The sequence below is a fragment of the Curcuma longa genome, chromosome 15 (genome assembly GCF_044706935.1).
Source record: "Curcuma longa cultivar G26 ecotype Majalengka, Jawa Barat chromosome 15, ITB_CL_G26_1.1, whole genome shotgun sequence".
Taxonomy (NCBI): Eukaryota; Viridiplantae; Streptophyta; class Magnoliopsida; order Zingiberales; family Zingiberaceae; genus Curcuma; species Curcuma longa.
This window is the reverse complement of record NC_133875.1, coordinates 4,247,709-4,273,341: the sequence shown is the minus strand read 5'-3', so window position 1 is coordinate 4,273,341 and position 25,633 is coordinate 4,247,709. Positions and strand designations below refer to the sequence as shown.

General features: G+C 37.1%; 5 protein-coding genes across 6 annotated transcripts; all 5 read left to right on the top strand.

Moving 5' to 3' along the window:
• Window positions 1-580: 580 nt before the first annotated feature.
• On the top strand, window positions 581-2,338 carry LOC141846737 (thiamine phosphate phosphatase-like protein). Its single transcript, XM_074734777.1, has 4 exons — window positions 581-810; window positions 934-1,055; window positions 1,345-1,546; window positions 1,808-2,338. Exons 1-4 carry the CDS (start codon window positions 667-669, stop codon window positions 2,174-2,176), a joined length of 837 nt encoding a protein of 278 aa, XP_074590878.1. The 5' UTR covers window positions 581-666; the 3' UTR covers window positions 2,177-2,338.
• Window positions 2,339-3,948: 1,610 nt separating this feature from the next.
• On the top strand, window positions 3,949-12,167 carry LOC141846541 (uncharacterized). 2 transcript variants are annotated; one of them, XM_074734583.1, is made up of 17 exons: window positions 3,949-4,044; window positions 4,118-4,181; window positions 4,368-4,476; window positions 5,036-5,098; window positions 6,111-6,211; window positions 7,107-7,173; window positions 7,271-7,342; window positions 8,487-8,648; window positions 8,945-9,018; window positions 9,091-9,188; window positions 9,421-9,528; window positions 9,991-10,088; window positions 10,847-10,984; window positions 11,238-11,285; window positions 11,469-11,583; window positions 11,694-11,791; window positions 11,901-12,167. In XM_074734583.1, the coding sequence occupies exons 1-17, from the start codon at window positions 3,975-3,977 to the stop codon at window positions 11,979-11,981; spliced, it is 1,566 nt and encodes a 521-aa protein (XP_074590684.1). In that variant the 5' UTR covers window positions 3,949-3,974; the 3' UTR covers window positions 11,982-12,167. The 2 variants fall into 2 exon arrangements, with proteins under 2 accessions (XP_074590684.1, XP_074590683.1); XM_074734582.1 differs by having other exon boundaries at window positions 11,895-12,167.
• Window positions 12,168-12,805: 638 nt separating this feature from the next.
• On the top strand, window positions 12,806-16,939 carry LOC141845835 (ras-related protein RABA1f-like). Its single transcript, XM_074733837.1, has 2 exons — window positions 12,806-13,260; window positions 16,291-16,939. The coding sequence occupies exons 1-2, from the start codon at window positions 12,806-12,808 to the stop codon at window positions 16,715-16,717; spliced, it is 882 nt and encodes a 293-aa protein (XP_074589938.1). The 3' UTR covers window positions 16,718-16,939.
• A 186-nt stretch (window positions 16,940-17,125) lies between these two features.
• On the top strand, window positions 17,126-18,803 carry LOC141846089 (thioredoxin-like protein CITRX, chloroplastic). The gene is made up of 4 exons (XM_074734072.1): window positions 17,126-17,387; window positions 17,486-17,608; window positions 18,414-18,494; window positions 18,575-18,803. The coding sequence occupies exons 1-4, from the start codon at window positions 17,175-17,177 to the stop codon at window positions 18,689-18,691; spliced, it is 534 nt and encodes a 177-aa protein (XP_074590173.1). The 5' UTR covers window positions 17,126-17,174; the 3' UTR covers window positions 18,692-18,803.
• Window positions 18,804-19,123: 320 nt separating this feature from the next.
• Window positions 19,124-25,394, top strand: LOC141846088 (uncharacterized). The gene is made up of 8 exons (XM_074734070.1): window positions 19,124-19,299; window positions 20,088-20,175; window positions 20,863-21,059; window positions 21,770-21,885; window positions 22,991-23,078; window positions 23,734-24,243; window positions 24,445-24,782; window positions 25,017-25,394. The coding sequence occupies exons 3-8, from the start codon at window positions 20,900-20,902 to the stop codon at window positions 25,200-25,202; spliced, it is 1,398 nt and encodes a 465-aa protein (XP_074590171.1). The 5' UTR covers window positions 19,124-19,299; window positions 20,088-20,175; window positions 20,863-20,899; the 3' UTR covers window positions 25,203-25,394.
• The last annotated feature ends 239 nt before the right edge of the window (window positions 25,395-25,633 follow it).

Here is a 25,633-nt window from a genome sequence, read left to right as displayed (position 1 = left end):
TTTTTTATATCATAATAATTATATTTTCATAATTATTATAATTATTGTAGTTATAACAGCTACGAAATTATAGCCGTTGCAACTACAAACTACGTAATTGCTAGAATACTTGTCGATCGATTTAAAATTTAAATAAAAGATATTTATAAAATAATAATAAGATAATATTAAAGAATAATTGTATCATTTTATATCAGGACATTCTTTAATAAAAAATTAAAGTAGAACCCCTTGAATGATTTGATGATTTTCTGTTATTGTTTGCAATTTTATCTAATTTTTTAGAAAACCTAATAACAATTATAGACTTACTTATTAACAAAACAAAATCACAAGGTAATGTAACATTTCTCCTCATCATTTCTACTATTTATGGAATAATTGTCAATTATTAATCATTTAATTAATTAGTCAATATTTCCCGCAGAATTGGCGCAAGGGAAGAGCCCTAAAACGAGGGCATCGCGAAGCACATGGAATATTCCGCCCAGTTCTCACCTCCCTTCGACGCTGCTAACCTACGCGTGTTCGACGTGTCTTCAAATATGCCTTCACCAGATCCGTCTCCTCCCGCCATTGAAGCCGCCGCATCATTGCTCGGCATAAAGTCCCTTCCCTCCGATCTCCGCCTCCTCCACCGAGCGGGTCAAGAAGAAGGATTGGGCCATGGCCAGGGCTGCGGTCGTGGTGGTATTCGATTTCGACAAGACCATCATCGACTGCGACAGCGACGACTGGGTCGTCAACCATTTGGGGCTCAGGGACGTCTTCGAGCAGCTTCGTCCCACGATGCAGTGGAATCCCCTTATGGTTCGTCATCGATCACGACTTTATTCGTTTTCTGCATTGCTAGATGAAAAATCGCTTCTTGTGCCTGGATGTTGAGCTTGATATGTCGGCCCTTTTTCATGTTTGGTTGTGAATCAATGTCAGGGTAGGATGATGAGCGAGCTGCACTCGCGGGACAAGTCCATTGAAGATCTCGCAGAGTGCCTGAGGAGAGCGCCTGTGGATCCCCATGTCATTGAAGCCATCAAGACAGCTTATTCTCTAGGGTTTCATTCTTCTCTTTGCCCATGTTGTTCTTGTTTCTGTTTCTTAAGCTTTTGAAGAAGAAAGAACCAAAATCTTCAACGCCCCCTTCCTCCTCCTCTTTGTTGTTCTCGCTCCTATTTGTCTCTCAAGTTTTTCTTGCATTGCAATTCTCTGTGTGCAAATTTTGATGGAACCACAAATATACGAATCGGAATATTTTCCGATTGAGCTTTTAGTACCATAGTCATAGATAATCTTCATCAATGACTCAATGGTTATTGCCTGATCTACGTATGATCTGTGGGTCAGGTGTGAGCTCAGGGTGGTGAGTGATGCGAACCTGTTCTTCATAGAGACAATTCTCAAGCATCATGGATTGCTGGAGTGCTTTTCTGAAATTAACACAAACCCTAGCTATGCCGACGAGGAGGGGAGGCTAAGGATCTTACCCTGCCATGATTTTACCATCTCGTCTCATGGTTGCAGCCTCTGCCCTGCCAATATGTGCAAGGTAAAAATTTTTTTTATGCCCTTGATTATTTCCCCCCTAAAATTCTTGGATAATTGTAATTGGCAGACAATAGTTTGTTCCATGGCTGGTTATTGTTGTTGTTGTTTTGGAATATGATGAAAGTTGCAAGGTAGTCATTTTGCTGAGTGTTTAAGAACAAACAAAAAGAAACTTTTAGCTAATTTGTATTGCAGATTGATTTTGGATTTTGCAAATTATTTAGGTCTTTGTGTTCATAGTTAGAGTTTTTCCTGAATGCAGGGAAAGATCATCAATCGAATCCGATCAACCTCTTCCACCGAAGCAAAGAACCGATTCATCTACCTAGGCGATGGCAAGGGCGACTACTGCCCATCCCTCAAGCTAAATCAAGGCGACTTCGTGATGCCAAGGAAGCACTACCCCTTGTGGAATCTCATACTTGGCGATCGCCAACTCCTTAAAGCTGAAGTGCATGAATGGAGCAATGGGGAGGAACTGAAGATGATCCTTCTTCAGCTCATCAACAGGGCCATCGATGGCGGCAACTACAGGAACCCCACACAGGTGCTCTCGGTCGATTGCAAACGTGTGCCAGTAGCTGTTTCTGCCGCGGAAGAACGTCCTATCCCTCTTCGTATTCCTCAGTAGCTATGAATTGTTTCCAAATTCCTCAGTTGTTGTTTCTGAATGGGGGAAGATGGTCGAGTTTCTTACCATTGACTGAATGATTCGATCAAATAAATATTCCGTATAAATATACTGTATGAATCAAATAAAAAATAATTATTCAACATTTATTTTAATTTTTTTAAAACTGAATTCATTTGACTGTGACTTGCTTAATCAATCATGCATCGTCACTATCACGGTATCTCGACCGTCCTGAGACGCTGATACATTAAACTACAGACGCGAACATGCTCTCCAGCGTAACTTTGCTTCCTTCGTCATCTCCATTGAAACCCAAAAATAGAGCTTCGTTCTTATCATCATCGATTCTCTTATATATATATATATATATATGGCTAGTGGCTTCAAAGAAACAGAACAAATCCATGGATTCGTCCGACGACGACGCCTCGCTCTCCTTCTCGTTCAAATTAGAAGCCATCGGCGATCCTCCTCCGCAAGAGCCGGCCGACCTCCTCTTCTCCAGCGGACGGTTTTTCACCGGGAGCAGCAGGAGCTATGGGAGTGAGAAGAGGCTGATCAGCTCTCCCGACAAGCGGGTGTCGTTCAAGTTGTGCGATGCGCACGGCCGCCGGAGTGTTGGTGGTGGTGGATCAGGAGTGAGGAGGGTGGGGTCGATTGGGATTGGAAGAGTGAGAAGTGTTGGCGTCACTGAGAAGGGAGGCGGCGGCGGGGAGAAGAAGAAGCGACGAGTGGGGGTACTGGCGATGCTTGCGGCGGCTTGCCGGCAGTGCCACGCATTTGAGCCAAGCAAGCACGTAGCTGAAGATAGAGCGGCGGCGGCGGCGCCTATCAATCGTAGGAGAAGGATATCGGCTACTTGAGGAAGAGTTGGTTTTAATATGTTTTTTTTTGGCTAAATACTTTTTTTTCCTTTAAATTTTTTTGTACAAAAAAAAAAATTTAAGCCATTCAAGAAACAAATTATATTCTAGGTTACCTCTCTTGTAAAATATTTTTTTTAATGAAATAAAAAATCTAACATATTGATTATTGGGCACGGAGTCATACGTTTCTAAATTTATTTTGATGGCCTCTAGTGGAATAAAAAATCTAACATATTGATTATTTGTTTTTTCTAAAAGTTCTTTCCTCATTTTCATGAGTTTGGTGTAATCGAACATGGTTAATGGAGTCCCAAGGTATAACTGAGTTAGTTACGATAGAATAAACTTATAGAAAAGGACAAAAATTTGAATCTCGACGAAGTCAAATAATATCCTCGTTTATTGTGATCAATTATAATTTCTCAATTTATTTCTTCATATATGATCGTGATATTAATTTTAAATTTTGATTGTGATATTTATTAATCACACAAATCTTAGCTTCCGTATATTGATGTTTAAGCGAAGATCAGTAGCGGTTTGATGCCAACTATGATGTATTTTTTTCTAAATGGGAAGCGCAATCAAAGGACGCTGGACATTTAGACTAGCCGCTGCGTGCAATTCCTAATTTATTCTAATGGTTGATGGAAAATTTCTATAGGGTCAGATTGATCACCTTAGGGATAATCAACGAGATTAATTGAGATTTACTATTTTTTAAGCGAAGATTAGTAAGAAGGAATACCGGTCCGGCTCGTCCGGTTCTCTGCAGTTATCTGATATGGCCCTGGACGTGGTGGCTATCTCATTTGCTTGCCACGTTGCGAGTCGGTTCTTCCTGGGCGTGTCTATATAGGCGGAGGCTCGGTTTCCACTTCGCTGTGTCTTCTTCCGCAAGTAGCTTCTCGTCTTCGATTCGTGCGGCCATGGAAGTGGATCTGCCTGCCGATCTCGCTCCTCTTCTCCACGCGGCCTCCGAGTTCGGTTCCTATCCCGGTACTCTTCTCTTACTCGCCCGAATTCGATCGGATCATGTTTCGATTTCTCTTGATTTGGTTTTTTGCTTTAGGATTGCAGAACGATGCTTCTGTCAAGGAGTTCCTCGATCAGTTCCCCCTTCATGTATTATTAAGGTTGGTCTGTCGGCTTTCTTTTCTGTGATTGTTTATTATGTTGTCGTTTTTTTTTGTTTGGGAGTCTCATTTGGGTGATAGGGTTTAGCATCGAATTGTATTCGGTGAACGTTGGTCGTTATCTTGTTGTCGTTGTGAATATGCATATATTTGCTTTGAATAACCTTGTCCTTTCCGTCGTTGCAGTGCTTTGCAAAGGAATGCAGATGTGAATGGAGTTGAAGACACTCTTGTTTCTTGTTTGGATAAAATATTCAGGACAAGTTACGGAGCTTCTCTGCTCCCGGACTACTCCGTAAGTCGTGACTCGTGTCTTTTTTACCTTGGAACGCCTGCCGTTTGTATTGATCTCGCAGTTTGATTGCCATATTTGTCTCAATGTATGTGGAAGAGCTTCAAATATTAGACGTTATATCTTGAGTTTAGAAGTGACTGTGCTATGTAATCAGAATAATACAATCCCTTCCGACTTATGCAATATTTGGAGTTAATGCTAATCAAATTTCATTTTTTTGTGACATTGCTATTTATTGTCTATATTACATGATACACAAAAAGATAATGGGAGCCAGTGATTAAACACTAGAGCTGGTTCCACTTTAGGAGAACTCGTCTAACTGATTAACTAATGAAGATATTTCGAGAAGCATCTCCAATGACTCTTGATTATTGTGTCGGATTAAATCATCGATGCTTCCTGTTAGCTTTTCATATTAGAAAACTTTTATAGTTTTTCACAACACTATGATTGGCAGGTTATTGCAAATGTTCTCATTAAAGTTTGCATTTATATGTTATTTTAGTTTTATAATTACATATTAATTATTTTCTCTTTCACATGTTCTGTTTTTCAGCAATTTATACAAGCAGGGCTTCAGGCAAATTCACAGTTTATTAGATGCTTGTCTTGCAAAGCAGTACGTGTAACAAAACACTTCCTATTATTGTTACTGATTTGCCTTGAAAAAGCAAGGGAACAATTTTCTGTTACATTTTTTAAAGAAAACAATTTGTTTCCCTTGTTGCATTTGAAATTTTATATGCATTTTTTTGCCAACACACTCTTAAAGTCGATATGTGAAAGTAGGAACAAGAATTTTGATTAGAAGCATAGTTTTTTTTTTAAATGATTCATGCATTTAAAATGTCTATCTTGAACCTGAATAGAGGATGCTCCTGCAGAAACTCTGCACCAAGCATAATATAAGTTGTTAATTCATAATCTGCTTCTCCACCATTTATGATTTCATGGTACTGAACTTTTCTAGCTTCAGATTATGATTAGCACTGCTGATGCAGTTGGGAGAGAGGTAGAGAGCAGTGGAGGGAAGTTGGACAAACCATATCCAATGAATAAGATCCTGTTTTATGGGATTTAGACTAGGTGCTATTGGTCAATTAAACTTTATGAACATTCCCAATTATTGAAACACCCATAATGATGAATTAAAAGTTTAAAATTTGAAACTCTACTGCATCACATGAGTTATTCTTGTCTTTGCTTTATGACATCTATGGCAGTAATGAATATACCTCTCCCTATTTCTTTATTCTTGTGGTACTATTAACATTCACATAAAAAATATTTTGACAATTCCATGTACTCAAGTTATGATATGATTTGATCCTAAAACGTATTATAAAGTGCTGCTTCAAATGAAAATAGAAAGCAAAGCTAGTCATTAAAGATAAACATTAAGGCAAACTATATTGGAAATTTGGAATCTCTATAGGCATACTTGCGTTGCAAAACTGTATCCTTCAGAGTTTGTGGGAATAATGTTATATCCTTCTGCTGTTACTTCTTTATGTTTCTTCATATTTTACTACTAAACCTGATATGGATCATATCATTTTTCTGTCTGTATTCCACTGCTAAATTACATGGAAAGAATTAAGTAATAACCCTCCCTCTACTTCTTTTACCAGGTATCTTATCTTTTGGAGAACAGCAGTAATACAGCTTCTTCTCTTCAGGTTATTATTGAGTATAATATCTATCCACTTCTGCTTACCTGCTTAGTTGATGGGTAAGCATATTTAAACCTTCCTTGATATTCTTGTCATTTTCTTTCTTGTTCCAAAATTGGGTTATGATGACTTGAACATGGGGCTCGGAAGATGGAACATTATTTTGATATTACAATTTATTTTGTTTCCTTTAAAATTGACCACCTTATATATTTCTTTTTCAAATTGACTTATGAATTCAGCTTCTTTTTTATGCTTTATCATAGTTTTCAATTCTTCAATGTCATAATTTTATTGCGATAGTATTTTGGTACAATACTTGCTGTTGTGCTTATGTTTTGGGTATGAATTGATTGTCTGTATCAGTATACCATTTTAGAGGGAGAGTATTGGTGTATAATCGATGCTATTTTTAGAATTCATGATTTTTGCTAGCATGACATGGACTTGAATCTCATACTGGTTAGCATCTGTGAAATTTAAGCCATTCACATCATATTTTGCTTATTTATTAATACATAGTTTTGACTTTTTGAAAGTGTACTCTTAATAAGGCTGAATAGTTGATAATTGTGAGTGTACTCTTAATAAGGCTGTATAGTTGACAATTGTGAGTTTGTTTGGTGTAACACAAATATGAAAGAGAAAACACAAAGATTTCTGCTCACTCTATGAAAATAGTGAAGGGATCTCTCCAGCTAAGATATGCATAACAGGAGAGTTTAATTTAACTATATACTCCTTATTTGTCCCTTTTGTTTTGAAATGCTTGGTTTTATACAACATTAATGTATGCTTGCGTTGTTGATGCATGGTGAAATGCCATTTTCCGCGGTCTGCCCTTGTGATGTTCATCAACATTAATGTATGCTTGCGTTGTTGATGCATGGCGAAATGCCATTTTCCATGGTTTGCCCTTGTGACGTTCATCTAATACACATTTCCTTAAGGCAGAGATGAACAAACTTCAGCTGCTTCTCTTGGAGCAATTCAAAGTATTGCTAAATTTCCAGAGGGCATTGTAAGCTAAGCAGTTATTGAATTTAGTTACACAAGTTAAATGTTCGTATTATTAGGAACTCACATGATTCTTCATTTTCATTGCATGAATTGCCTAGAGCATCATTTTTCCAACGGATGGTGAAGAACCTTCATTGATCAAGAATATAGCTGCCCAGTCTTCTTCAGTGGTATTACATTTTTTTCTTTCTATACAGAGAAATTTCTTGTTCTTTGTTAGTTTGAACATCAAATACAACAGCAATACCTCATAATCCCATATACTCAATAGCAAGATATGAGGTATTTCTACTTCAGAGTATTGCTACATTGTCTTCTTAATATTTAGTTAAGTTTCTTCTTCTATATTAGTTTGAGTGTCCTTTTCCTAGTCACTTACTTTATGCAGCTCTTCACTAAAATTTTCATGATATTTTCACATTATTTCTTAATCTCACAGTTATCACAATGATAATATAGCTGATATGTTCCTTAACCTTATAATCATGTCTGCTTGGGATTTGTTTGTGTTTTCAGAACCAATTATCAAAACTAGAAAATTATAATTTCCATGAAAAATATAAATGATTCAGTCTTTTATTATATAACCATGTATATTTCTGATTCCCAAATGAATCTGTTCTAGATGGACAACTATCTGTGGCCATGTTGCAACGGTAAATTTATTTTTAGCTCATCACTTACTGCTCGATATCAGCAATAGAAGAATGCTAGTGTAAACTAAATTAGCACCAGAGAAGAGAAGCTAAGCTGTTGGATGCACCAAGGCTGATGAAAATTTCATCATCTGAGATAAACCAAAATAGCAATTCCTATATGGTACTATTGAGCTACAAATTCAATCAATTGGAAATTACTATATGGTAGTAGTGAGGTACAAAACCAATCAATGATAGGTGATATTGATGTTCAACTGTATGTGGATGAAATCGATAATCCGACGGGTATTAATCCAAACAATGAACTTATTTTAGTGCGGTGGCAATCACATTGAATTTCAGCTTAAATCCTATCATCTTGTCCAAAAATTAAGTTTTACAAGGTAATGTTTCAAAGCACTGGTCGCTGGGTGACCTACTTTTTTCTCTTAGTTATTAAATTTTGATCTCATACTAATTTTGTGATACATGCTATAAATAGTATATAGCTTGAAATCTAACATTCCCTTTCTTTTCTTATGAGTTGTCTATAGCTTGAAATCCAACATTTCCTTTCTTTTCCTATTGTGACGGGATGGTACATTGCTGATATTTTGAATTTTCATAAAATTTTCTCTAAGTGTTTTTTATGATTGGTTTTTGTTCCATGATTTAGGGACGAACACGAATCTTAGATCTCTTGGCAAAGCTATTCTCTCTTTCTAGCACTGTAGCAGCTGCAATTTACGGCTCAAACCTGCTTAACTTGTTTGAGATAGAAATCAACGATGGGAATGATACGTTGGAAACTCTGAGCGCTTTGGAGATTTTGTATGAGGTATGTGGCATGATTGAAAACTCAGATATCAGGGTTCCTCCACTTATTTCATGTCATAAATTCTCTCTTTTATGCTTGAATATGTTGACCTTGATTCGTGTCTTATATTAAACTAGAAATAGATTTGTACTTCTTTTTGGGCATACATTAGTACAGAACTAGAAAAGAAGCCTAATGTGTTGAGGTGTTTATGCAATCAACTCTAGTTTGTACCAAAGTCAATTGATGTTTCATTGTTCCATACTAGTGCACGTAGCAGTTTAGTCAGATATTTATTGGATTCTCTGCTTGCTCAGTTAGTGGAGTCTCCTCACAGTAGCATGTTCTTATCGAGGACCACTTTACTTCAGTTATTAACTAATTTGATCAGGTATGGGTAGTATATTTTTCCTTTAGATTCTAGTCATCGTTACTTCGTCTGAAATCTTTAGCTTTGTATCAGCAATTCATCAGTTGATTCAATCTTACGATCAAGAGCAGCTTTGATTAGTGGAAGGATTATCTCTTCATCGAAGGCCTATGTGGCTGTTAATATATCAAGTAAAACACCTCACTCTGCACCATTAGTAAACTTGTTATATTTCTACTATGTTTATGGCTAGGCCCAGGGTTACAGTTTCCTCATTCTTTTTAGATATGATGATTTATTCTTGTTGAATTGCTCTTTGTATTAGTTGTGCTCATATAGATTTATCTGGGAGGACGAACATAACAGCCCATGATTTTAAGATCTGACAATTTTGTTAATCTTGTTCCTGAACTTGGGTTTCAGGTGTTACAGCCCTTCTTGAGACCATTGATGGAAGACTAAAAGTACTTGGTAGCCAAAATACTGATGAGTCTGAAAGTGCCTTGGAAGCATTGGGCATGATGGGAGCAAGTAAGTAGATGCTTTCTGTTATTCAGAAAATTTTGATGTTCATAACTTGATGCCTATATTTATGGTTAAGCTAATTTTCATTAATTTAATCAGCATTACTTTTATCTTCAATCATGGACCTCATCCATGCTGTATCATCTATTGTCTGCCCAATTTTGGTCCTCCAAGTTCCTCTTGTCGAGGAAAGAAGTTGAAGATCATATTCATGATATATCACCTATTTTCTCTCTCATTTTGGTCCTCCACATTCATCTTATCAAGCAAATAAAACACTAAGTTTACAGCCGTGTCCTTTAGTTGGTGCCAAGTAATACCAAATTGGCATAGACAATAGAAGCAGAACAGAAATTTGATGCTGATGTATGGCTAGGCAAATATTTACCATGTTTTTGTTGGCAAAAAAATAAAAAGAGGTTGTCAGCTCGATGTGTGAAGTCTTATATGCTATTTTAACGTTTGCAGCAAATCAAGGAGCAAACTTCTTACTGACAAGCTCATCATCTGTAGCAGCCCATGTGGTAGAGTCTTCTTTTGACCGTCATAGCAGAGGCAAACAACTGGTAAGAAATTCATTCCCCCATAAGTATATTCACATCTTGTTTTTTTTTAGGGTACCTGACATACTAAATAAGCTATATCATTAGGTAATTCTTGTTTTTGGAACACTTATCATAAGGAAAAAGAAAAGAAAGAAACTACACTATTTTCTTCCACTACTTCTGTACATTTTGTTTACTTGGACAGAATAGAGAGTGGGTAAACTTGCTTGTGTTGTCTCTACTTCTTATTGATTTAAGTTGAAATAAAATAAGAGGACTTGGAAGTAATTAAATTCCGGTACCCTCTTTTCTTCCTTACTGGCAAATTGAAAGGAGAGATTAGAAAAAATAATTTAAATGGTTGTAGTTGATGGCGGATGTCTTTTAATTTTTCATTTCAATTTCCAAATTTTTTCCTGGAAAATGAAAACTAGAACCAGAAAACTGAAAACAATTTCATTTTCTCCCCTTTTCCTTTCCATCCTATTTCTGTCTGAGTAAAATACTCCAGTAAACTATATAGGCTACTCTATAATAAGTTGCAACTGCTTTGCTGGTTCTGTTTCCCTTCTTTTTGATTTGCCAATTTGTTATTGGTGCACTGGTCATGATATCTTGTAGTTTATATCAATTTCAAGAAAAGGATTTGTTTGATTACTTATTTTTAAGCTTATGTCCGAATTGCCTCCTTTGCTCTGTGGTTGTCTTGTTTATTATGTTTTTTTTGTTTGTTATGGTTTTTTTCTCTGTTTTCATCACGAGGTGGATATATTGCTCAGGCTGGTCTGCACGCTCTGGCTAGCCTATGTGGAGTTGACCGTCCAGAAGATTGCAGGGTACTGGATGATAAGGCTGAGGAAAATCTTAGGCGTCTCATCTATACAGCCGCTGCAAACACACCAAAGCTTAAACCATCAGTTAGTTTCTTCTTCACATTTTTCATATTGTATCACACTTATTCTAATTTCTTCCAAGGTGTGGTGGAACAGAATTCCAAGTGATGCTGTCCGAGTGGGTTGTTATTTGTATATTGGAACTATACTTTCACAAACATTTTTCGACCATAGTCACACAACATGGAGTCTGAGATACAATTTACTTTAGTTGCCTGCATCATCTACTAATTTGGTTTTGTTGAAGTTTAGTCACTATTTAAAATTTGGCTGGCAGGGATTATTTCTCTCCGCACTAAAACAGGAACCAGAAATCAGATTGGCTGTAAGTGATTTTTTCTTCTTTTTTAACATCTTGCGCAAGAAAACAGGACAATTTGTCTGATTTGCCCTTACCTTTATGCAATCTTGTGGGCGCTGCATTTTATTCGGATTTGTAGGATCCTACGATCACGCTGAAATAATTAATTTAAATTCCACGCTAATATTTCTCATTAACCAACCACAGGGATATAGATTGGTTTCTGCCTTGGTTGCTCGGCGTTGGTGTTTGACTGAGGTCTGCTCAGAACCAGAGATCATCAATATCGTGACTGATGCAAAGATTGAGACTGCAAAAAATGGTTTGTCTTCCTACATAGATTAACATCTTCATCTCAATAGTTGCATTAATATGATTTAAGATTGAATGAAAAATTATTCTTCAATTTTGTATTTTACAATAATCATTCAGGCATGGATGCTCGACATGAATGTTGTGCCTCTATCAGCAAAGCTCTGTTGTCGTCAAATCTGCTCCATGATGCTGCCTTTGCCAACATAGCAGGAAAGGTATGCCTTGGTATTCAGAGTACTTGTGCTATAGATAAAACAGAGTTCTTGTAAACACAGAAGGAGCAAAGACGGCCAAGTTGGTGATCTGTTGTTGTTTCAGTTGCAGGAAGCCGTTCGAAGGGGGCCATATCTCACTAAAGAGCGCCAGGAAGCCCAGCCACTTGTAAAGACCGCCGAACGATATTGAGCCAACTATTATAACATGCTTCTAAACACCAGCACTACTTGGAAATGTGCTCGTGGTTATAGTTTTTTCAGCGTCAAACTAATTTTCTTTTTTGTTGGTTGTATCCAGACAGATACCAGCTAATTACTGGGCACACGGACTACCTAATTTCCAATATACTAGTTGGTATAAAGGTGATCGTCAAAATGGTCTTTAAATCTCCGCATGAGCTCAATTTTAAAGGTGGTTTCAAACTTGAATAAGATTGCCGAATTCCTTTTTTTCCTTTAAATTTTAAGAAAGAATTAACTCGTATGATCATTTTGATAGGTTTGAGTTTGGATTTAATTTCAAACTGTCCTGGCAAATTATGTGCCCAACCCCTGTTGAGTTCATATTTGTTTAATTTGACCATAGCTCTGGCAGAAAACTAACAATCAGCGTCTTTAAGTTCGTTTTTAACTTTGAATGCTCTATCAAATTTGTTTTAATTTGACCGGTTTTTCTCCGATCTTAGCGACAAAGCAAAGAAAGTAAACAACCAGATCGAAGTTTTCTATGAGTTTATGGCCAGATCGAAGTTTTTAATTTGATTTAGATGTTTGTTTCACTTACATAGATAAATCTAATATTATTTTAGTAATTATATAATTGAATTGATTAATCAAGGTAGGTTCAACATAATTAGCTTAAAAGTCGAAACATTTCGTACTCTATTTTTTTATAATTATGGTTGCAGCAATTTATTTTAGCCAATAAATGGTTTATTTGTTGAACGAAAATGCACTAAAGAAAGCTTTTTTAAATTAGTAATAATATTGTTAATAAATACTAAAGATAACAGCATGTTATTATTTTCCTTATTTAAGCACCAAAAAGGAAACGCCACGCCGCCCGCCTCGCAGTGTTTCCATTTTCTCCGTCGAAAATTCGTTCCCATTGTTCCTACTCGTTTCCGAGTCGGAGGCGCCGCCGACCAAGATCTCTCGGGAGCTCCGGTCGCTAAGAGGACGTGTATCTCGTTCTCACGGCTAAGAATTCGTCGGCGCTGCGTCTGCGGAGGTGGTCGTGGCAATCGCGGAATGGCGTACAGGTCAGATGACGACTATGACTACCTTTTCAAGGTGGTGCTCATCGGTGACTCCGGCGTCGGTAAATCCAACCTTCTCTCTCGATTCACTCGCAACGAGTTCAGCCTTGAGTCCAAGTCCACCATCGGGGTCGAGTTCGCCACCCGGAGCATTCGCGTCGAGGATAAAGTGATCAAGGCCCAGATTTGGGACACCGCAGGCCAAGAAAGGTTTGATCTCTAACCCTACTCAGTGTTATTTTAGTCGATCGATATGTTTCCATCAGTTGTATTTTCGATTTATCCTAGCTTTCATCGGTTTGGGACAATAATGCTTCAGATCAGATCTAAGACTTAGATTATATTTCTGGTGAAATCTTGAGCACGCTAATTTCGATTTAATACAAAGTAGGGTTTTGTCAGATGAGTTCGCATTGCAAATCGTGTCGTTGAGCTTGTTGTCAACGTTGGACCTCCTAATCAATACCTACGGGGCACTCGTGATCCATCATCTGGAAATATCTATACCTACCTACACACTGCTGTTTATAATGCCAGTTCTCTTGAATCTATTTATTTTTAGAGTGATTAAAAAGTTGAGACTGACTCCTGCAGTTGTCTAGTATTATCATGATGCTCAACTAAACATGTGGGAGGGCGAAGCTATCCTTATTTTGGATGTTACAACATCTCTCTCCTTTTGTGATAGGTGGCTTATGGGTTCCTATCCTCTGCTGATTGAACATTTTCCAACCATATAATGATGACAGATTGGTAATCGATGTTGCCCATGGTTTTGTGGTCTTAAATCATTTTGATCTGGCCATGCACGGTATATGTGGTCCTTGATTTGAAGGTTGTGAATCAGAAGTTTGTTCCTCCTTTGAAAAAAAGATGTAATAAGAAGGGATCAGTTAACTTTGAGCAGAGTAATTAGCATTTTGCAGCAGAGTTCTATTTCTTAACATTGTTGGTCATATGCTGATTCTGTAAACTATCAGCAGTTTGTTGCAGAGATACCTGTTGGCCATTAGTCAAGTTAGGTTAGAATTAGATTTCTTATGTGGAACCTTCTCGAATCTGGCAAGGCCTCTATTAAGAATCACTATAATGAAAATAATTTTCATCCTGCTGCTTCATATATTATTTGCTTCACTGATTTTTAAAGGGATATGGCCTGCAAAGCAGGAATTTCCCCATTAATTTGCAGGGTTTATAAAATTTCAAAAACTTCTAATAGCAATTAATATCTTCCTTGATAGAGGGTCTTGGCATTTCTAATAATGTTGAATGTATGTTCGTTCTCTTACGAAGAGATAACAAGACTGCCTTAACTATTTAACCCAGATATACTCCATATTTGCAGATCATTTTTTCCCTTCTTCTTGCCATATCTGTTAAGTACGGTGAATAATAATTATTATTCTTTTTTTCCTGCTGTCCTTTTGTTAATTTCATTCAATAAATATATCTAATATTTGTGATGCATATATTCACCTGTCAATTCTTAATATTGTGACTTGAGATGGCTTTTGGCGTTTTATCTTTAAAAAGTATGTTTAGTAATGTAATTGAGAGGTTTACATATTAGATACAGATCTATAAAGTGGAAGCAATATGCTCAATAGCAACCAAATTGCTGGGCCAATCATGCAGATACCTGAGTGGGACATTATTCTTGTATTAATGGGTTAGCAAAAACAAATGAATAAGCAAAAAGGATAGTTAGTCAAATAGAAAACTTATGTTTGTTCCTAATGTTTTTAATTATTGAATTATTGCATAGCAATATATCGGACGACTTGTCCATGGTCACAAGCATAACATAGTTTCCATTTGTTAGAAGTTAATTTGAGAATGGATGCTGAACAATCATGCTGATGTCAAACTAATTTATAACATTTTAAATTGAAAATTTTTACTCAGAAGAGCTGTAAATTCTTTTGATACTGTATTTGCATCTAGGCATCTTGATTTGGATTTTATGGATGTAATCATACTGATGCTAGGAATTATTACTTATTGTTGAACTTTATTTTTCGCTGTTGGCTTCCTTTTGCACTTTAAGTAAATGTGTGTTAGGTAATTACATGAATGCCATTTTTCCAGTGTGGGTGGTTGTCCTGTCAGGCGACTCTAATTTATATGTGTGTTATTTTGGATTTTATGAATGTAGTCATACTGATGTTAGGAATTATAACTGCTTAGTGGCGAACTTTCCTTTGTTCAATTGGTTTCCTCTTGCACATTAAGCAAATGCGTGTTTGATGATGACATAAATTCCATTTTCCATTGTGAGGTTGCCCTATCAGGTTAGGCTGCCTTATATCTGGTCCAGGAAGGTTATATAACATTTCCAACTAGAGATAATATAGATCTTGTTAGCAGGATGGGAAGTGAAGAAGAGCTAGTGTCGCAGGCTATGGTGGACATTAAAACGGAGAGAGGGAAGAGACAGGTGAAGAAGACAATACGATAAGAGAGATAATAAGATATAGAAGAAAATAGGTGATGCCCTTGCACAGTTAAAAGGAAATAAAAAACTTATTGATTGGTAATAGGTGATAGCTTTGCATGGTTAAAAGGAAATTAAAAACAAATTTATTGATTGGTCCTCTGTCCACCCTTAATTTAAGTGTAAAAAGATGGCAATTTGTTTTCATTATCTTCAACAGAAATGAACAGAACCAATCTTGCATTATTGACATCTCGAGGATCAACATAAAGTATGTTTCCTAAGATACGTTGTGGTTAATAAGCTGTCATGTGCCCCACATTAGACTATTATGATCACCATCAAACTATGTTAGTCCCCACTATTTAGAATCATAATGAATCTTATCTTTCCACAAAACTGTCAGATATAAGACTAGTAATCTTCTGATCTCTTAAATCACTTATAATTATGCTAGAGTTTTCTTTGGTATATTGAGTTCACTGATGTCATCTTGTTCATTAATACCACTCCAATATGGACCAAGATGCTGTTCATGTAATCATATATACAATTGAGGTCATCTACTATGTTTGTTGTTATAGGTGTCCATTAGTGACAATGACTACAAATCAGGAACTATAGCAGTAGTTTTTTGTATTTATATTAGTTTTTCTACTCTAAGACAGTGTTACATTTTCCAAATTAACAACCAACATTTTATGGTTTAGATAAAGAAGCACTTCTTGGTTGGACTGTGTTTCTTTTCACAATAAAAGAACTTCATGCTGCTTTGATTTAACAGTCTCTTTTCCTACCTATAACAGGTATCGAGCGATCACGAGTGCGTACTATCGAGGAGCAGTTGGTGCACTTCTGGTGTATGATGTTACCCGGCACATAACATTTGAGAATGTGACACGATGGTTGAAAGAGCTCAGGGATCACACTGATTCCAACATTGTGATTATGCTCGTGGGCAACAAAGCGGACTTGCGCCATCTTAGGGCAGTTCCAACTGATGAAGCAAAGACCTTCGCGGAGAATGAAAATACTTTCTTCATGGAGACGTCCGCTCTCGAGTCAACGAATGTCGATACTGCCTTCTCAGAAGTGCTCACTCAGATATACCATATAACAAGCAGGAAGGCACTAGAAGCAAGTGATGATCAAGCAAACTTACCCAAGGGGCAAACCATAAACATTAGCGACGATGTATCAGCTGTCAAGAAAACCGGTTGTTGTTCATCTTGAAGCATTATGGTCTGTCTTCTCGAGCTTCCTTTTTGATATACTGGAGTGACATTATACAAGGTGAAACTCATCGATCGAGTGAGTTTAAACTATGGTAAAAAATGATGCCTCGACGAGGATGATTCAGATTTGTGTTTACTGGATGAATTATTACTGCTACTTCGATACGTTTCTGTTGTAATAGTGATTTGTTTTAGCACCAATAAAAAATCTTCTATATAGTTAAAATTGTTCGTTTGCTTTGTTTTTAAAGTTGTGTTTGGTGTTTCTGGCTACTACAACTTTAAAATCATCAAAATACTCTTAATTTGAAAATCATTTGGGCCGAAGCTTATTGCTAGCCCATTTAATGATTGGCCCAATAAAACAGCAACTTAGGCGAAGCGCGTGGATAGACAAGACCGCAGAAGCAACCGTGCTGTGCCTTCGCCCTCCTCCGGCGGTCGACCAACCCACGATGATGGCGGCAACAACCCTTCTCTCATCGCCGCCGGCGATCTTCTCTTCTCGTATCCGTTCCGTACCGACCCTCTTACGCTCCTCTTCTGGCTTCGGCAACTCCACCGTCACCTCCAAACCCTTCGCTTCGACCACCAAGCGGCGGCGCGGTACCATAAGCATGGTTACCAAGTTCCCCAATGGGAGGTACATAAGAGAAGACTACCTCGTGGTATGGTTCTCACTCCTCCGCCTCTTCTCTTTCCATCTGTTTATTATTGCTTTCCCCTCCTTTTCACTTAGCTCCTGCCTTGCTCGGTGGTTGTGCAGAAGAAGGTCTCGTCCCAGGAGGTGAAGGATCTGGTGAAAGGCGAGAGGAGCATCCCCCTCGTCGTCGACTTCTACGCCACCTGGTGCGGGCCTTGCATTCTGATGGCCCAGGAGCTTGAAATGGTAATCCTAGAACCACTTCCCCTTTTCTCGATATGTAAACCTGCTTGGTTGCCCAATTAATTCATGGAAAAGGAAAAGTAGGAATCCAATCTGCCCTAGTTCATGTAGTTATGGAATTTGATTAGGGAGTTTCGTTGCTGTTTGTGGCGCATGCCAACTGTTCGAGCTTTTGTTTAAGCACGAATTCGAGCAGTAAATCTAGTATCGGCTTATTGTTTAAGCTACATCAATAGTCCCTTCCAACATTCCTATCCGATAAAAAAGTTTTTTCCTTTTTTTTTTTTTGATCGTTGGAAGCTCATTACCCTTCCGAAACCTATAGCACGAGTTCAAGAACTGCCCGATCGGTTCAAGCGAGAAAACAGGGACATGAACTTTTCCCTTCAGCTGAAACTAAACATCTTACTAATTATGCAAGACCATCTTTTTAGCAGCCGTTGATGCTGTTCTGAGTTGAAATATTGTAACAGTCTCTCTTTATTAACTGATGCACAGTGCATTTGCTGTTTTTGCCTTGCCTGAGCTGAGTCTGGGGGCTAAGATTGAAGCATTTGCTGCTCTTTCCCCTCCCATCCTGAACAATTTTGAAGAAGAGGCTGTCAAAAGCTATCTCATTGTTTCACCAACATCTACCTCGAACAAATAGCATTTTCTTTTCTCAATTGATTAGGATTTGAGAGTTATGATTAGAACCTCCACCCTAACTTGATCAATGAGTTTCTAAACTTGCCATGAGTGGGTTCTCTTCCTATCTGTGTAACTCCATGATGATGATACTCTTTTATTACCTTCTGTATTTTTGCAGCTGGCTGTGGAATACGGAGACAACGTACTTTTTGTGAAGGTGGACACTGATGAGGAATACGAATTCGCTGGGGACATGCAGGTAAATATCGTTGGGGCGATTGTAGAAATTTATTGTGATCTCTTAGAACTGTTGTGACATGAAAGTTGGTTCGACAACAGGTTCGAGGGCTTCCAACTTTGTACTTTATCAGCCCTGATCCAAGTAAAGATGCCATCCGCACTGAAGGCCTCGTGCCGACGGAGATGATCAAGAATCTAATTGATAATGAAATGTGAAAGTTTTGATTGATGGAAATCTGAAACCCCATAAGTTATCGTCTACTGTACGATGATGGAGATACAATGTGAAATGTGTTTAGTTGGTGATCAGTGTGTTCTTTTGAGTTCATTATTGACTGTGAGAGTATTTTTCTCTTGTGGGAAATCTAGTCCAAGATTTCTCGCCGACCAGCTTCTTTCTAGGCCCAATCCTAAGTCGACGCGTGTTCGACTGAAAACCAGGCGTAGCGGGGTGCGAAACCGCACGTGCGGAGGGGTTTGGTGCTGACTCGGACCGTAGACAAATACGCGTCACGCGCCTACAGGCGGCAAGCGAGCGGGGAGGTCGCATCGTGGCCGTTCGTTTGTGATCTCGCTGGTACTGGTCGTCGTCTTCTCGCTAGTCGCCGACGAAAGGTCTCTTTATATAACGAGAGAGACGCTCGTTGGATCTCGAATCCTCCCTTTTTCTTCTCTTTTATCCCTCGCCTCTCCCTCGCTCACTTCCTCCTCCTCCCCTTCCTCCCGGGAAAATTCCTCTCTGATCCGAGATCGAGGAGGGAGAGCGAGGAAGAGAGCGTAAGGGAGCTGCAATTTTTGCGGGAAGGAAGCTGCTGCCTAGTTAGGTATGAACTTTCGATCTTGATCTCTTTTATTTCGCACTAGGAGACCTAAAGGTGATGCGCCTTTTCGCCGTCGGTTGTTCTTGACGTTTGGTTGCGTGTGAGTTTGCTTCTCCGCGTCTTCCTTCTGGTACGGGATTGCGGAACTTTGAATGTTTGGTGGATGGGGATTACTCTGCTTAGCTAAAAAATCTTGGTCTTTCTTCTTTATTTCCTTCAATTTCCATCAGGATGAGAAAATTTGCTCAGTTATGGTTTCCCCCCTAAAATATCTATCGGTTTCGTGTCAACCCCTTTTATTTTTTATTTTCTTTTTTGACCCGGTCTTTTGTCTGTTCCTCGCCCTGTTTACTGCAGTTGCAATTTTGGTTTCAAAGAATCCTGCGTTTGCTTTTAGAGATTTTAGACGCTAATTTTCATGCTTAATTCTATGATTAAAAGTGCATAATATTTAGGTTTCTTACAAACTCTTATTAGTTATAACCACCTTTAGCATGGGCCTTCCGTCCTTGTTCTAAACTACCTTCGTTGTCGGTACAGTCACAACAAGTACTGTTCTGGAACTCATGCGAGTCAAATGTCTAATCGAAGAATTATACTATTTATATTGAGACAAATGAGATTAACAGACGCAACAGTGATCTCCGTAGTTTTTTTTTAAAATTTCTCATACGATAACTCTTATTTATTACTATAATTATGTTAATTCTTGTGCTGAGTATGTCTCTTAGTTCTTTTAATGCGTTTTCAGTTTCACTTGACTGCCTCTTGTTGCTGATTCTTTCCATCAGGTAATTGTAGACTTAGCTGGAGTTCCACTTGTGAATATTGACGACCGTAGCCTCAGATAACAATCTACCTATTATTTTGTCTGCTGAGGTAAGTTGCAACTAGTGCCGGCGTAGATTTTCTTAGATCTGTTTTTAATTTACCCTTTCAGAAGTAATTCAGTACCCTCTCGTTGCACTGTGGTAGTTCTAGTACTAACTTGAGCTATTGATATAAGCATCAACTCATCGAGATGAAGATCATCATCATTGTTGTTGTTTTTTCTTGTGTATTGTTTTTTCTTTTTGTGACAACCTTCTGGCAACATCATCAGAGATGGAGATGATTGTACTTTATGTCTCTTTTTTCTTGCTTGCTGTATATGACTGTTAGGATGATTAATCAGCACTTTATGGTTGAGCAATTTGTATTTACCTTAATTACTTTTCTTTAATCATTTTAATAGCTTAAGGGCCTCTTCTACCATAGTACATGCTTTCAATGTTCAACCATGTTTTCATAGAAAGCTACTCATTTGAGACTTATAGTTTAAGAATGAGTTGTATCTTATGTTTATCTTATAAAACTGATCAGTGTTAAACATGTAATTACTTCAGTCATCTCTTTTTAAGGTTTCTATTCACTTTTTCAGCTTGTGTTTCTAAGCAACTATAACTGTATTTCTGTCCCCATAATGCTAATTCCCTTTCCATTTTTAATTATGTTTTTACAGCTGCACTTTAGATTTTTGGCTTAAGTAATCCATCCTAAAGATGTGTATCTTGTCCTTTTTTGCAGTTGATTTTTCTCAAGTTAAATTATATATGTAGCTCAAATGCCCGCCGTTAGAATAAAAAGCAAATCAAAAACTGAAAGGTTGCATGAACTTCACACAAGTCGTAAATCTGTTAAAATATCAAAAAGTTCAGAAAATCAATTCAAGGCGCTTCAACAAGGAGCACAACTGGATACTTTTTCCCAAACCCATCATGATGGTGAGTCGCATTTGTATTGGACTTTTGAAATAGAAAGCAAACAAGTTATACTGAAAATTTTGTTTTATTTAATTATTTGTCTATTTATAAGAGAGGGGTTTAAGTGATTCAGAAACATGGATCAACTATTTGAACTTTAAGGAATTGATATTTGAATAATCAAGCACCAGTGCTAGTGCATGTAGCAGTATTCTCTAATTTACCTTGCTCAAATAACACTGATTAGAAGGTAAAGGTATATATGCATTCTTTAAGGAATTGATATTTAAATAATCAAGCATCAGTGCATGTAGCAGTATTCTCTAATTTACCTTTCTCAAATAACACGTATAGGAAAGGTATATATGCATTCTCGTAAGTTTCGGTATCATATAACTTTTTATTTCAAGCATTGTTTTGTTTGTGCACACTCACATATATATATGCTTGCTCTTGCCATACTTGTGCAAGGGAATAGCGCAAAAATAGTTATTCGCTCAAGTTTCTTCAAATATGCAATTCTTGTTTCCCACTTCATGAGGTAAGGAATGGATAGGGGTTATAAATGCGAATATTTGTGGTTAAAATAAGATTTCAGCCTTGAAGATCTGAATTGGCAAATATTTCTATTTTTGTAGTATAGAAAATTCTTTCCTTTGTTTTGCGTGCCTATCTTGCCTATATTTATGGCTAAGCTTGTGCAAAGTTGCATTCTAAGTGTGAAACTGCAGCTTCTACCAATGTTGAAGTATCTATATGCAAGTCAACAACTGATGAAGTTAATGGAACCTCTATTCAATCACTGAAGCCCTCATTTTTGTCTGATCCTGCGTCAATGACAAAACAGGTACTAGTTATCTTTTAATGTGTTTCATCTTACACTATTATTGAGTTATCTATCATTTGAGTGTCCATTCATATGATGTGCTTATTTAAAAAGTAATATGCACTCAGTTTATTGGGAAGATCAATTGATTGGGCATAATTTGGCATTTAATCACATTATACATTATATTGTATTCATCTAGGCTAATATTCTTGGTGAGTTGGCAATATGAGCTTCAAAGGATCTCCTTTAGAAAATCACATTTGTATCTCACTAATGAGTTTGCAAAAATTTTACCCACATTTGTATCTCACTAATGAATATGTAAGATTCCAAGGAAAAGCCCAATCTTATCCAAAGTGGTAAACCACCGAGATTATGTTTCTTTGACACTTAAAGACAAATTTTCTTAAAGCATATTAAGGCAGTATGCATGCGATCTAACGCATATGTTGTATGCAAGGGCATATGTGTGATCAATATTAAAAAAATAAAATATTTAACAATGTAAAATAAATTCATATATATAAGCAGCACATATATATAAAGTATTTATCACTTGCAACAAATGTTTAAGATTATGCTTGCAAGTTACAAGCTAAAATATAAGGTACCTTAGCGTTTTAAATCAATTTAGTTTAGTGTAAACTAGTTCAAATGAGCATTTTTTTTTTATAATTACATATATGCATGCTAGATATGCCATATGACCAATATGTGGTGTCCTTCCAAATTCGCAGTCAGCTGCTTTCTATAATTATACTTAAGTATGTATAAGAGGCTGTCAATTATATGAGGAGGTTGTCATGTCTCCATTACAACATTGCTTCTAATGTCACGCCTGTCATGTTAAATTGGTTTATATGAGATGACCCTCCTTCTAGCTTGCGTAGCTTGCCGTGAGTGCAATGCTCTTGCTCGTTGCTGTTCTCTCTGAGGGATTCCAAAACCATGATCTGCATGGCATTTCTCTGCTAATATGTGTGTTTTTTGATATGAACTTGAATAATAGTTAATGTAACTCATTTTGTGGTTACTCAAGGCATTTCTCTGCCATTATTTCTAAATATTTGAATGCTTTGTTAGTTTTTCTGTTAGGGTTTTTTGTAATAATTTATAATTGCAGGATTCTAGTCTACCTGATGTTGAATCAATCTCACCAAACCTCGAGGATGGTCTATCCCAGATGAAGTCACTAAATCACATTGGTCAAGGTATTGAGTTGTTTAATGTCAGAATTTTGCATGCCTATCTGTTAACTCCATTAAACAGACACATTATCCTTTTTGATGACATCTCATGACTCGAATCTATTCATTTACATAACAATAACATCTTCAGTTTATGAAAATATCCTTGTGTAAGATTGTTGTCATGGTTAGCTTCACATTCCTGTTAAAAGTATTTGGTGTCCTTTACATGATTGCTAAGCTTGAAGAAGAATGACAATAGAATTGGTTTCCATGCCACAAAATGTTGTATGCCATGGAAGCATGGATGAACGTTCATTGTGAAAACCTTGTAAAGCTTGCCTTGATTATCATGAGATTGACAGAAATGATGTAGAACTTTGATTATCTTTATATTTGTATTCGATTTTACAAAGGTAAAAAGTAAAAAAAATAAAAAAGGAATTACAGTTAGTGAAAGATATTGGATAATGTTAATGAGGTTGATGGAAAAACCCTGGGACCTTCATTGACAACGACATATTGTGGATGGAATGCAAGAACTGAGAAGTGATATCACTTTTCTCAATTCTTATTTGATTCATGATGTTCTTGTCTGTCTTTTTCTTTCATTGGTGACAATAATCTGTTAAAATGATGAAAGAAAATGTTACTGAGCCATATTTTCTGTGTTTTGCAGATAAATATGAATGCTCCAAATTGCCTCATCTAGTTACAGATGAAAGTGAAGATGGAATCTTTGTCACTGATGAATATCAAACCTGCATTTTATCAAATTTCTATGATTCTGATAGCCTGTATACCTTACCCTTTGACAATAGCATTGAAGTTGTGGATGTCTTAAATTCCACTTTCCCTATTTATGAATTTACAAATTCTGACATAATGATTGACATGGCGGGTGGATATATGATACTGCCCTCCCCTTATAGGACAGTAGAAACTGGTAGTATTCATGAAGTGGAATCAGTTCAAGAGAACATGAACTTTGATGAAGCATGCTTGTATTTAGCAACTCATCCTGAAAATGAACTTACTTGTGACTTTGGCAATCTAGAAGAAAAAGACTACTGCAATCAACAGTTACCTTTGAAAACTTTAACATGTTTACCAGAGTCAGTTTCATCCATTTTATTACCACCCGAAGCACAAAACAAGAGGCAAGTAACTCTTGTGCTTGATCTGGACGGTAAGAACCCTTCATTACTTTTTTCTTGTTTCCATTGCTCCAGAATTCTTCAGGTGTCATATCTGCGTTTGTGGTCTATTTTCTTTACTATTCTTAATTTTAGGTGAAACTGTAAGAAGGTGAATCCTCCTCAAACACTGTTATAGTGAACATAATATCGACCATGAACATCTTTAAACTGTTCTTTTTGTCTATATGCAGAAACCTTGGTTCATTCTACCATGGAACACTGTGACGATGCAGATTTCACCTTTCCAATTTTCTTTGATATGAAACATCATACAGTATATGTAAGACAAAGACCATTCCTTCAATTGTTTCTCCAAAGGGTGGCGCAAATGTTCGAAATCATCATATTCACTGCCAGCCAAAGTATATATGCTGAAAAGCTACTGGACATACTGGATCCAGACAGGAAGATAATATCAAAGCGTGTTTACCGCGAATCATGTGTCTTCTCTGACGGCGATTATACAAAGGATCTAACCATTTTGGGAATTGACCTAGCCAAAGTTGCCATAGTTGACAATACTCCACAGGTATTGAAGCTCATCTATATTTAGGATTTCAGTCAGTTCTGAAGCATGTTATTTTGCAAAAGATAGCTAATATACTATGTTATGGACCTCACAACAATTGCATTCTCAACTGTGTTGTAAGAATTTATGCACCAAATTATACATTAATTACAATTTTTTCTTGCCTCGTTATGTCAAAGATAAACCAATGTCGCAACTATAAATCTACCAAGTGCTTTCCTTTTGTATTTTCAGGTGTTTCGTCTGCAAGTCAATAATGGGATACCAATCAAGAGTTGGTTTGGTGATCCATTTGATGAAGCTCTAGTCCAATTACTTGTCTTCCTCGAGACATTGGTTGATGTTGATGATGTCCGTCCAATCATTGCCAAGCAATTGAGCAATAGCACTCTGAGCAATTTTAGTGATTACGGATCGTAGAGTCTTGCAGAAAATCATCCTTTGACACGCAATCCACACATGATATTTATATATATAATTCAATAGTTTTCTTAGATTTCATTGGCATCTTGTTCCTTAGCCAACAACTATAGTTAAAGAGCTGATGATTGTATCTACTCAAGCCAACAACTTTTGAGATGTATAATTATTTTTCCATTATCTGTTATTCGAGTGGGTGTACAGGAATTTAAATTGAAATAGAATGACAACGAGCTTGTGAGCAAATTCTGCAACATTTGTCTTGCAAATCAAGTTACAATTTTCACCTTTTTCTTTGGCGTTACCAGTTGAGAAGCTGTGGGATGATTTCTTTCGGATGAGCATCGAGTCTGATACAGTTCTTTCTTTTGTGTCTCACCTGTGCTTTGCAGAGTGCAACAATGTCGATCTGCTATGGAATCACAGGTAAA

What these genes read in the sequence shown, in the direction of transcription:
- LOC141846089 (XM_074734072.1), top strand. Translation starts at nt 17,175, where the DNA reads ATGATGGCGGCAACAACCCTTCTCTCATCGCCGCCGGCGATCTTCTCT. An exon ending in TAAGAGAAGACTACCTCGTG is followed by an intron (nt 17,388 to 17,485) that starts GTATGGTTCTCA and finishes GTGGTTGTGCAG; the next exon opens with AAGAAGGTCTCGTCCCAGGA. An exon ending in TGGCCCAGGAGCTTGAAATG is followed by an intron (nt 17,609 to 18,413) that starts GTAATCCTAGAA and finishes GTATTTTTGCAG; the next exon opens with CTGGCTGTGGAATACGGAGA.
- LOC141846541 (XM_074734582.1), top strand. Translation starts at nt 3,975, where the DNA reads ATGGAAGTGGATCTGCCTGCCGATCTCGCTCCTCTTCTCCACGCGGCC. An exon ending in CTTTGGAGATTTTGTATGAG is followed by an intron (nt 8,649 to 8,944) that starts GTATGTGGCATG and finishes CTGCTTGCTCAG; the next exon opens with TTAGTGGAGTCTCCTCACAG. An exon ending in TTGCCAACATAGCAGGAAAG is followed by an intron (nt 11,792 to 11,894) that starts GTATGCCTTGGT and finishes TTGTTGTTTCAG; the next exon opens with TTGCAGGAAGCCGTTCGAAG.
- LOC141846088 (XM_074734070.1), top strand. Translation starts at nt 20,900, where the DNA reads ATGCCCGCCGTTAGAATAAAAAGCAAATCAAAAACTGAAAGGTTGCAT. An exon ending in ACTAAATCACATTGGTCAAG is followed by an intron (nt 23,079 to 23,733) that starts GTATTGAGTTGT and finishes TGTGTTTTGCAG; the next exon opens with ATAAATATGAATGCTCCAAA. An exon ending in TCTTGTGCTTGATCTGGACG is followed by an intron (nt 24,244 to 24,444) that starts GTAAGAACCCTT and finishes GTCTATATGCAG; the next exon opens with AAACCTTGGTTCATTCTACC.
- LOC141846737 (XM_074734777.1), top strand. Translation starts at nt 667, where the DNA reads ATGGCCAGGGCTGCGGTCGTGGTGGTATTCGATTTCGACAAGACCATC. An exon ending in AAGACAGCTTATTCTCTAGG is followed by an intron (nt 1,056 to 1,344) that starts GTTTCATTCTTC and finishes TCTGTGGGTCAG; the next exon opens with GTGTGAGCTCAGGGTGGTGA. An exon ending in GCCCTGCCAATATGTGCAAG is followed by an intron (nt 1,547 to 1,807) that starts GTAAAAATTTTT and finishes TCCTGAATGCAG; the next exon opens with GGAAAGATCATCAATCGAAT.
- LOC141845835 (XM_074733837.1), top strand. Translation starts at nt 12,806, where the DNA reads ATGTTATTATTTTCCTTATTTAAGCACCAAAAAGGAAACGCCACGCCG. An exon ending in GACACCGCAGGCCAAGAAAG is followed by an intron (nt 13,261 to 16,290) that starts GTTTGATCTCTA and finishes TACCTATAACAG; the next exon opens with GTATCGAGCGATCACGAGTG.